Here is a 10,490-nt window from a genome sequence, read left to right on the forward strand (position 1 = left end):
CAAGTTAATTTTAATTTAACAAAACGACCATGGTTTGGTGAGCAAACATTTCAGACAGCAAAAAGTAATATTTTATGGAAATAATTACCCCAATTATCACAGGAACTTCACTTGTTATATCACCAGCCACAAGATTGAGACAGCCAAGAGTATGATAGTTTTCAGTGGAAATGAAACTGGATTTGATTTGTTCTTGTAACTGCAAAATAATAAAAAAAAAAATCACAATGCTACGTGTGTGTAAACATACACATATTTATGCCATCAAAATCAGTTTACAATCAGTTATAAATTCATTTTTAAATAGAAACATTACTAAAATGTTGAATTATGGTAAACCCTAAAATATCTACCAGTGGATCAATCATAAACACAAACGCTCTTGTACAATTCCATCAAACGTAAGCTTATGGAGGATAGTACGGTTTGGTTTTCTTACCTTTTTTGCTGTACCAAAGTCTACATTCTCTATTGCTGCATTAAAAACGAAAAACCAAACACACAGCATCAATGTCACTCCTTGGTGCCAAAGTAGAAAAAAAAAATCACATGCAAATTAGTCCCCAGAACACTGGTCAGATGTGCCGACGGCCACCTGACCACATGTTCTGTCCAGAGCCCAGCCAGGCTGCCTGACAGCACGGCGAGCCCCCACACCTCCATTTAACATAACCCTTCTTACCCAAAGAGTCTTCCCCTTGCTTCGACACCCCTGCTTGTACTCAAGCTCTCGAGTTTTATTTCTAAGTTTCCATCACTTCCCACACTGTTGGGAACAGGTTTTACTTCCTCATTTCCTTATAACCATAGAAAACCACACAGCTTAAATATTGTCATATACCCACGTCCTAGCACAGGCCTGGCCCATGGAAGGTATAAAATGTCGGATGAATACATTCCCAGAACCAGTTCCTCGGTTTCGTGGAGCTCGTAGGAACACAGGGTCCACACTGTCGTCCCACACGTCCTGCAGACGGGTGAGGCTCGGCCCCAGGGACTCTCACGGTCAGTTCCATTCCTGGACTGACTCCATTAGTCATTATCGCGGTCAACAATGTTGTGCAGCAAGTTTACAATAACACCTCATACTAGAGAGCTGATTAGAGCCCCAGTTGGTCTAATTCCAATTCAGCTACCTGCTAACATGCCTGGGCCCTCACACCCACACTGGAGACCATGCTGGCGCTCCTGGCTCCTGGCCTTGGCCTCATCCAAACATAGCTATTGCAGGCATTCGAGGAATGAAGCAGCAGATGGAAGACCCACCCGCACTTCCACAGTCATTCTGTCCTTCAAAAAAGTAAATCTTCATAGAAAAAAGAGAGAGAGAGAGAAAATAATGTATTACCTACCTTGCTGAATTTTTATGAGCTGGAGGTTTGTAACATAAAAAAATCCATTGTTTGTAAGAAGCAACATATAATAGGAACCTATGAAAATGAAAATGAGTTTCTCTAAGAGGCACATTAAAATTAAATCAGCATCTAGAAGTTTAGAAATCAATCTCATTCACATAATACAGTAATCATATTGATAAAGCTTATTTATAAATAAGAAATCTATCCACTTGCTGCAAATGGCAGACTTTCTTTGTTGAATAATATTGCATTGCGTATGTACACCATGATTTCTGTACCCATTCGTGTGATGACAGAGCCCTCGGCTGGTCCCGAACACTGGCTGTGGGGACAGTGCTGCTATAAACGCAGTGGTGACTCCTCACCAGCCTGTCTCCTGGATGTATATCTAGTAGCGGAACTGCTGGATCATGTACTAAGTCTGTTTCTGGTTTTCCAAGAAATCTTCACACTGTTTTTTCATGGTGGCTGCACTAATTGACATTCCCAACAACAGTATGTAAGTGTTACCTTTCTCCACATCCTCACTGGCATGTTAAAGTTTTAAATTTCAGCCATTCTGACAGCACCCGGTGATTTTCATTTACATTTCCCTGATGGTGAAGTGATGTTGAGTATTCTTAAACTATATTTGCTGGTTATTTGCATGTCCTGAGGACTGTTCAGTGAAGGGCTTGGCCCATTTCTCAACTGGGTTTTCTTTTGTGGTTGAGTATTTTATCCACCACGCCACAACGCTAGAATCGTGTATTTTTTTTTTTTAAAGATTTATTATTATTGGAAACCGGATATACAGAGAGGAGGAGAGACAGAGAGGAAGATCTTCCATCCGATGTTTCATTCCCCAAGTGAGCTGCAACGGGCTGGTGCGCGCCGATCCGATGCCGGGAACCAGGAACCTCTTCCAGGTCTCCCACGTGGGTACAGGGTCCCAAATCTTTGGGCCGTCCTCAACTGCTTTCCCAGGCCACAAGCAGGGAGCTGGATGGGAAGTGGAGCTGCCGGGATTAGAACTGGCGCCCATATGGGATCCCGAGGCTTTCAAAGTGAGGACTTTAGCCGCTAGGCCATGCCGCCGGGCCCTAGAATCGTGTATTTTAAGCTGTTGATATATTCAGTGCATTGTTTGTTGGACGGGTTGACAAAGTTTTTCTCCAATTTTATTGGATGTTTCTTCACTCTACTGATCATTTCCTTTACTGTGCAAAAGCTTCTGAATTTGCTATGATCCCATGTTGAATGGTTTTGCTTTGTTGCTGTGCTTTGGGATGGAGTCTTGTCCCCCGAGTGTTCCCCTACATTTTATTCCAGCAGCTTTAGTCTTAGGTCTTAGATCCATCTTGAGTTGATTTTTGTGTATAATGACAGGTATAGATCTGATTTCATTCTTTTACAGGTATGTGTAAATATACATACATAATTACATGTGCAGTTTTGCCAGCAACATTTGTTGAAGTTTATCCTTACCCAAGCGCGCAGTCTGAGCACTGTCAAAGCCAACTGGCTCTGTGTGTGGATGATCTTCTCAGATCTACATTCTGCCCCACTGATCTCTGCATCAGTTCCTGTCCCAGGACCACACTGCTTTAACTAGCGCAGCTCTGTGGCTGCTCTGAAGGCCGGGACTGCGGAGCCTCCAGCTGGATTTTCCTGATTCAGGATCGCTTTGGCTATCCTCGGTCTCCCGTGATGCCGTGTCAAGGTTAGGGTTGTTTTTTCTCATTTTGTACAGTGGCATGGGCATTTGATGGGGATTACACTGAATCTGTAGATTGCCTGAGGTCGTGTAGACAAAGATCGATCGATCCTCTGATCCATGAGCTAGGAACATCATCCCATTTATGTGTGGTGATGGTTGTTCACTGTAGAGGTCTTTCCTTATTTGGCCAAATTCATTCCTAAATATGTAACTGTTGTGGCTGGCTATCGTGAATGGGTTTGCTTTCTGTGAATTCGTCGTCAGTACACAGTAAAGCTACTGCTTTTGGGGTGTTTATTTTGTAACCTGTACTGAATGGTAACAGCCTTGGCTGAAGCGTTTAGATTTTCCAATGCACAGCACACGGACACTTCGATGGACGCACGTCCACTTCTGATGTGCTTTGTTACCTTCTCCTCTCTGGCTGCCCTTGTTCGAACTTCCAGTACCACGCTGAACAAGAGTGCTCAAAGTCTACATCCTTGCCTTGTTCTGTATCTTAGGGAAATTTTTTTTCTTTTTAAGTTTTTCCCCACCCAGTATAATACTGAATATTGGTTTGTAACAAATAGCCTTCATAATTCTAAATATCCCTTCTACAGATTAACTATTTTTTTAATTGAAAAGGTAGATTTTACAGAGACAAGGAGACAGATTTTCCATCTGCTGGTTCACTTCCCAAATGGCAATAATGGTTGGAGCTAAGCCAATCTGAAGCCAGAAGCCAGGAACTTCCTCTGGGTCTCCCACACAGGTGCAGGGTCCAAGGTTTTGGGCCATCTTCCACTGCTTTCCCAGGCCATATGCAGGGAGCTGGCAGGGAAGAAGAGTAGCTGGGATATGAACTGATGGGATGTACACAGATGGGATGCTGGCACAAGGCAGAGAATTAGCCAGTTGAGTTATCACACCTCATGCTACAAACTTCCTTCTTTTTTTTTTTGTACTCTTTTTCTTTCTGCAAACTTCCTTCTTAATTCTACGTTTCCTATATCCCAATTTTGACATGTTTTCATTTTCATTCAAGAAATCTTTTTTTTAATTTCTACATTGCCTTATTGATTGTTCAGTGACATGTTAATTTCCAAGTATTTCATAAAATATTTAAGAACCAAACTTTACTTGCCTGAAAGAAACCCTCAAACAAAAGAAATTAGTCCAGTAAATATTTGCTTTAATCAAAATATACATATGCTGAAATCTACCCAAAAAATGTAAAGGAATAATGTCCCTGGTGATTTTAAACCTGTCAATTTTAGGGCTGGTGGTATGCCAGATAAAGCCACTGCTTTTAACACTGGCATTCCATGTGAGTGCCACTTCAAGGTCCAGCTGCTTCACTTCTTAGCCACATCCTTGCAAACAGCCTGGGAAAGCAGTGGAAGATGGCTTGATGTTTGGGCCTGCACCACCCATGTGGGAGACCTGGATGGGAACCAGGCTGGGACTTGAGCCTGGGCCGGCACTGCCTGGTGCTGCCATCCACGGAGAGAACCAGCAAAGACAGGACGTTTCTCGGTCTCTTACTCTCTCTCTCCTTGCAACTCTGTAGTAAATAATTAATAAATCTTCACATTTTAGAGTATTACATTTAGAAAAACTATTCTGAAAATAGCTAAAACAAACAAACCAAAAAACCCTTCTTTCTCACAATAGTAATTGTATCAAGGTAGCTAGAGTAATAAAGTGATATTTACTAACCACAGATCTAAATTTTTGATTTAGTTTTTATCAAAAGCCATTCAAAAAATATTCAAGAAACCTTACCTTCATCTGAACCGTCTTTGGCAATAATGAGGTTCTGATAAGTCCGTTGGTTTTTATCATCAGATTGCTGAACAAAAGCCTACTTGCAAATGCATTTCAAAAGAGATTAGAGTCAGCAAAAATACAAACAAGAATTATATTCTTTAAAGCCTAGAGTTATCACTTCTCATTAGTGATAATTCGTCTCTATCCCAAATATTTGAGTTTTAAAAATGGAAAAATATTTTGGACTAGCATTTCAAACTTTCCAACACTTAGTTTTTCAGCTCTGCATTTATTCCACACTTTTGAGGCATGATTTTTTAAATTTAATGTGAAGGAACCTTATTCCTTAATTTAAAACACAAAGAACGGCTTCTAGTGGTACAGTTGTCTAACAAATTATTTAGAATTTATAGAACAAAAATGAAAACCATAACTAGCTCTTACATTGGTGAGTAGCGTCTGCTTTGATGTCACATGAATAAGATGCAAGTTGCCACTTCTTTCCCCAACCAAGAGAAATTTTCCTTCTTGACACAGGCCAACTACATCCACTTCCGTTTCTGAAAATTTCAAATTAAAGTTACAAGCTTCCTTTGAGAATGCTGATTTTCAATGAAAAAGCAACACAAATCTTGACTTTATAAAGGCAACAATTTAAGCTGCTCCTAAATATCTCAGAAAAGTTATACTAAAAATGAAAAAGAATATACTGCTTTGTATTCAGTCAGCAAATATTTCATTGGGCCTTTTAAGCAGTAAGTACGGATACAGGCCCCTAAGGTTATCTAAGGACAGAAACAAACAGAGCCTCACCATCACACTTCAAGTTCTAAAACCAAAATAGATGTCACACAATTAGCATAATAAACACAACACGTGCAGAAGGGGATAAGTGTATGCAGAAAGGAGAATGGAGAGCCGCCCAGTTTGCAGTGACGATTAGGGTGGCCAGGGAAGGCCTGAAGGAGGTGAGGAAGAGCAGAGCATTCCTAAGGCATTCTGGGCTCCAGCAGCACCACGCTGCTGCACTGAGCTGAGCAGCCATAAGCCAAGGTGACCCACACGGAAGCACAGAGGAGCGACCGAGACAAGTGATCACAAGAAGCAGCCTGTGAACTGAAATGATTCGGCAGCAATACCATCACCCAGCAGTACCACAGGTCAAACCCATCCATTACTTCCTGGGTGAAAACTGTCGACCCTGGGCCCAGCGCAGCGGCGCAGCAAGCTACTCCTGCACCCCAGGGCACTGGCACCCCGTACGGGTACCAGTTCGTGTCCTGGTTGCTCCGCTTCTGATCTAGCTCGCTGCTTATGATCTAAAAAAAAAAAAAAAAAAAAAGCCGCAGAGGATGGCCCGAGACCTTGGGAGCCCAGGAGAAAGCTCCTGGCGCCCAGCTCTGGATCAGCTCAAGTCTGGCCACTGCGGCAGCCTGGGTAGTGAACCAGTGGATGGAAGACCTTCTCTCTCTGTCTTACCTCCTCTCTCTGTAAAACCTGCCTTTCAGACTAAAAACAAATAAATCTTTAAAAAAGAGAGAGAGAAAGCTAGTTTTAGCACAATCTGATCGTCCATTAGGTCCAGATCTACACAGGCTTAACTCAAACCCTTTAAACCGCTGAAGAATTAATTACTAAGTAATTTCAAGATTTCCACAGTACTATGTATGCTACAAGTATTCAAACATGCATTGTGATCGACTGAAATTATGTACAAGAATCAGGAACATGAACTCAAATGGACTCCAACGTTCAAGTAAACTACATGCCTGCTTGACGGACAGGTTTCTCCTTGGACACACGGAAAGCATCATTCCTCTGAGTATTCTCTCAGTCCAGAGGCCAACATAAAAAGATACTTTTCTTTTTTCCTAAAATTCATCCAATTTTGATTTTTGCAAACAACACAGTAAGGAAAAGCAATGAAGAATTTGGCAGTAAAACATCTGCCACCTATTCTATTTCAACACATCAGACTCACCGAATATGAGCTGCAGCTGAAGGGATCTACAGACACTGTCGAGCAGTACCACCGACCGGTCAGCCACAATAACAAACCCATCATTTAAGCTGCAAGCCTGTATCTTTGGATTCAGTGAAGGCTGAGGTGGGAAAAAAACAGGATTAAGATGAGACCATTTTGCACAAGTTTAATAAAGACTAAAGTTTCAGTATCCTGGGCGTACTAGGAGGGGGCACCCTGGTGAACCAATGGCGGGAGAGGCACGGAAGATCTTCATCTCTGTCTGTCCTCCTCTGTATATCTGCCTTTCCAATAAAAATGAATAAATCTTTCAAAAAAATAAAAATAAATATATCTTTAAACTAAAATTGAAATGTCAATGAGGTGGTCACAGAAGGTGGTTAAGAACTCGCATTTATTTTTAACATATTGGTTACTCATTACTATGTCAATTAATTCCATAATGATGTAAATTTTAGCTGATGGTATGTTGGAGCTTTTAATTGATCGAGATGATACTCTGCTGGCTCTGTCTTCAGACCAGAGAGGGTATACCTAAGAAGCCGTTGAACTTGACTGGACAGTAAGATGCTGGACTCTATGTTTGGTATATGCTTGCAATGGGGGAATCTCAACTGAACTTGAACTGTGGTTATGCAACAAGGTGGAGGAATCCACCATGGTGGGAGGGTTTGGGGAGGGTGGGGAGAACCCAAGTACCTATGAAACTGTGTCACATAATACAATGTAATTAATGAATTAAAAAAAAAGAGAGAAAAAAAAGAAAAAATATATCTTAAAAAAAAGATTTATTAAAAGTTTAGTTTTAGAAATACTGATCCCGGGGCCCGGCACGGTAGCATAGCAGCTAAAATCCTAGCTTCGCATTCACCGGGATGTCATATGGGTGCCAGTTCATGCTCAGTGTCCCCACTTCCCATCCAGCTCCCTGTTTGTGACCTGGGAAAGCAGTCTAGGCCGCCCCAATGCCTTAGGACCCTGCACCCATGTGGGAGAACTGGAAAAGGCTCCTGGCTCCTGGCTTCAGACTGGCTCAGCTATGGCCCTTGCGGCCACCTGGGAAATGAATCAGCTGACAGAAGATTATCTTCTCGGTCTCTCCTCTCTGTGTATCTGACTTTCCAATAAAAATAAAACAAATCTTAAAGAAAAAAGAAAGGCATGCTGATCGTGTGGGGATACACGTCCACGTGGGGATGAAGCCTGATTCCTGAGAAGTACCACATTCAGTCACGCATCACCGGCCCGAGGCCGGGCAGGTCAGGAAGAGTGGCGCGGGCAGCAGGCAGCATCCTGATTACCTTTTCAGAGGAGATCTTGACCAGCAAATCTACTTGATACAAAGCAGTCCCGTGCTCCTTCCGGAACCCCGCCGTCAGGCAGCCGTTTCCTGTGTCGTCACTGCTCAGGAGCTCCACGTCCTTCCACATGTCCAAGACTGTCGCCCCAGGCCAGCGAGCGCAGCCTCCCCTGCACTGCAAAAGGGGAGGCCAAATGATCCTGCCGCACACAGCGCTCAAAAGCAAAATCATAGACGCTAACACTCACACACAGACTTCTCATTCACTCCATGGTCACTAGACACGTTGGGCCAGTAACATCCAAGGAAATCGGAATTAGGACCACAGCCAGATAACAACATACTGTGCTCCAGAAAACATGCAAACCAACAACTCCAATCCCAACAATGTACTCTCAGTTCAACCGCTGGAAACCAGGTCAAGTTTTCATGTGAAAAATGAAACTTTAAGATAACTAAAAAACATAGGTGCTTAAGTTCAACTGTCTTAATCTTGTTTTCATTCATAAGAGAACAAGTTTCACTTCCTTCATAGATACAGCTTTTTAACATGTATTTGACAGGCAGAGTGACGGAGATGGAAAGAGATGTTCCACCTGTTTGGTTTGCACCCCCAGCGGCCACACTGGCCAGGGCTGGGCCAAGCACTCCAGCAGGGTCTCCTCTATGGAGGCAGGGGCCCCAGGACTTGGGCCGGCGTCTGCTGCTTCCCCAGGCACGTCAGCAGGGGTCAGGCCGGGAGCTGCAGGAACTGGCCACCAGGTAGGATGGAATGCCAAGTATCGCAAGCATCAGCGTAACCCAGGCACAGTGCTAGCCTCCAATCCAGCCGTTTTGGGCTTCATAAATGGTGAGTCCAGATGATCCAAGAACAACGCCCATTAATGTTCTTACAGCATCATTGTACAATAAGTAAAAACGATACTGAAAGGGGAAAAAAAGCTGGATGACGGGTTGGCACAATGGCTCAGCACACTGATGTTTTGCCTGCAAGCAGCACTGACAGCCCATGTGGGCACCAGTTCAAGTCCCCGCTGCTCTACTTGTAATCCAGCTTTCTGCTTCTAGCCTGAGAAAGCCCTGGCACTCTGTACTCAGATGGAAGACCAGGAAGAAACTGCTGGCTCTTGACTTCAGTCGGCTCAGCTCCAGCCATTGTGGACACTTGGGGAGTGAACCAGTAGATGGAAGATCTTTCTGTCTCTCCTCTCTTAGTAAAATCTCACTTTCCAATAAAACTGAATCTCAAAAACAAAAAAAAAGACTGGTGGGGAACAATTTCCGAATAATTCCACTTGCTTTGAGGCCTTTTAGCACAGAATGTTGGAAACCCAGGGCAGCTGCAGGCATCAGGAAGGACGGGATCTGATGTGGTGTGCTTCGGCAAGGCACTCGCCTACGAAACAGGCGCACAGGGACTTGTGAGCCGTTCAGGGAGTAAGGCTTAGCTCACGGCTCACCCGCACGGGCCGAATTCACCATTGGTGGAAGCAGGAGACGTTTGGGAACCTGGGGTGACAGAAATTGAGCAAGCCACAACAGGTGCAGCGAGTGGTGTTGGGGAGGGGGCGGGGGCAAGGCTGCCACAGTGAGGAGCCCTGTGACTTCCACACACCCACCACTCCATCAGCAGAAGTGTTCCCAAAGGCCCCGGCGGCGGAGGAGACAGAAAACGGCCGGTGGCTGACCGCGTTACTCACTTCATCTGCCCAACCTATTTAACAAGGAGGACCAGGGAAGGCGAGGAGGGAGACGTGACGCTGCCCTCCTGGGTAAGGGGGAGGGAGGGAATCGCCGGCACCTGTGGCGGGAGCCAGAGGCAGGGAGAGCAACCACGACTGCTAAGAGGAGCTACTAAGCACTTGGTGCTGACAGTGCGTCCATGCGGGGTCGCTTCCGGACCTGCCTAGGACGCTCTCAGACACGCAGGCGGAGCAACGGGGTGCAAAGCCTCGGAGCCTCGGGGCCCCGGAAAAGCAGCTGGAGAGGCTGGTTTTGACACCCGGATTTCTCCTCCGCGTGAGCATGGGGTGAGGGCGCCGGACGACGAGGCCTGCCCTCCCCTCGGCCCTACGCGGCTCCCGCCGGCGTCCAGGCGGACACACCCCTCCACTCGGGCGGGAGCCGCTGCCGCTTCGCCCCGCACCCGCCCAACACCTCAGGGAAGGACGCCCTCCGGCCTCACCTGCGACGGAAGGCCCTGAACAGGAACACGCAACTAATCCAACCTGGCTCCTCACTGAACACAACCGCCCCTAAACTCTTCAACTTCCATCCCACGTTTAAATTGGCGGGGGAAAGGCGAGCCCAACCCCCCGCTAACGGTGGCCGCAGCGGGCCAAGCCGCCTTCAGACTCGAAAGCGGAAGTCGCCCCGCCCTAACTAGCGCTCGGCGTC

General features: G+C 45.2%; 1 protein-coding gene across 1 annotated transcript in view; it reads right to left on the reverse strand.

Annotated features, from left to right (window-relative positions):
* Window positions 1-10,477, reverse strand: part of KNTC1 (kinetochore associated 1) — a 61,452-nt gene extending 50,975 nt beyond the window's left edge. Inside the window, exons 1-8 of the mRNA XM_058656511.1 lie at window positions 10,279-10,477; window positions 8,095-8,263; window positions 6,791-6,911; window positions 5,254-5,369; window positions 4,825-4,903; window positions 1,353-1,430; window positions 440-474; window positions 89-199 (exon numbers count right to left, since the gene is read on the reverse strand). Of these exons, the coding sequence (XP_058512494.1) occupies window positions 89-199; window positions 440-474; window positions 1,353-1,430; window positions 4,825-4,903; window positions 5,254-5,369; window positions 6,791-6,911; window positions 8,095-8,223 (669 nt within the window). The 5' untranslated portion in view covers window positions 8,224-8,263; window positions 10,279-10,477. The remainder of the gene's footprint in view (window positions 1-88; window positions 200-439; window positions 475-1,352; window positions 1,431-4,824; window positions 4,904-5,253; window positions 5,370-6,790; window positions 6,912-8,094; window positions 8,264-10,278) is intronic.
* Between the last annotated feature and the right edge of the window lie 13 nt (window positions 10,478-10,490).

This window comes from Ochotona princeps, chromosome 29 (genome assembly GCF_030435755.1).
Source record: "Ochotona princeps isolate mOchPri1 chromosome 29, mOchPri1.hap1, whole genome shotgun sequence".
Lineage (NCBI taxonomy): Eukaryota > Metazoa > Chordata > Mammalia > Lagomorpha > Ochotonidae > Ochotona > Ochotona princeps.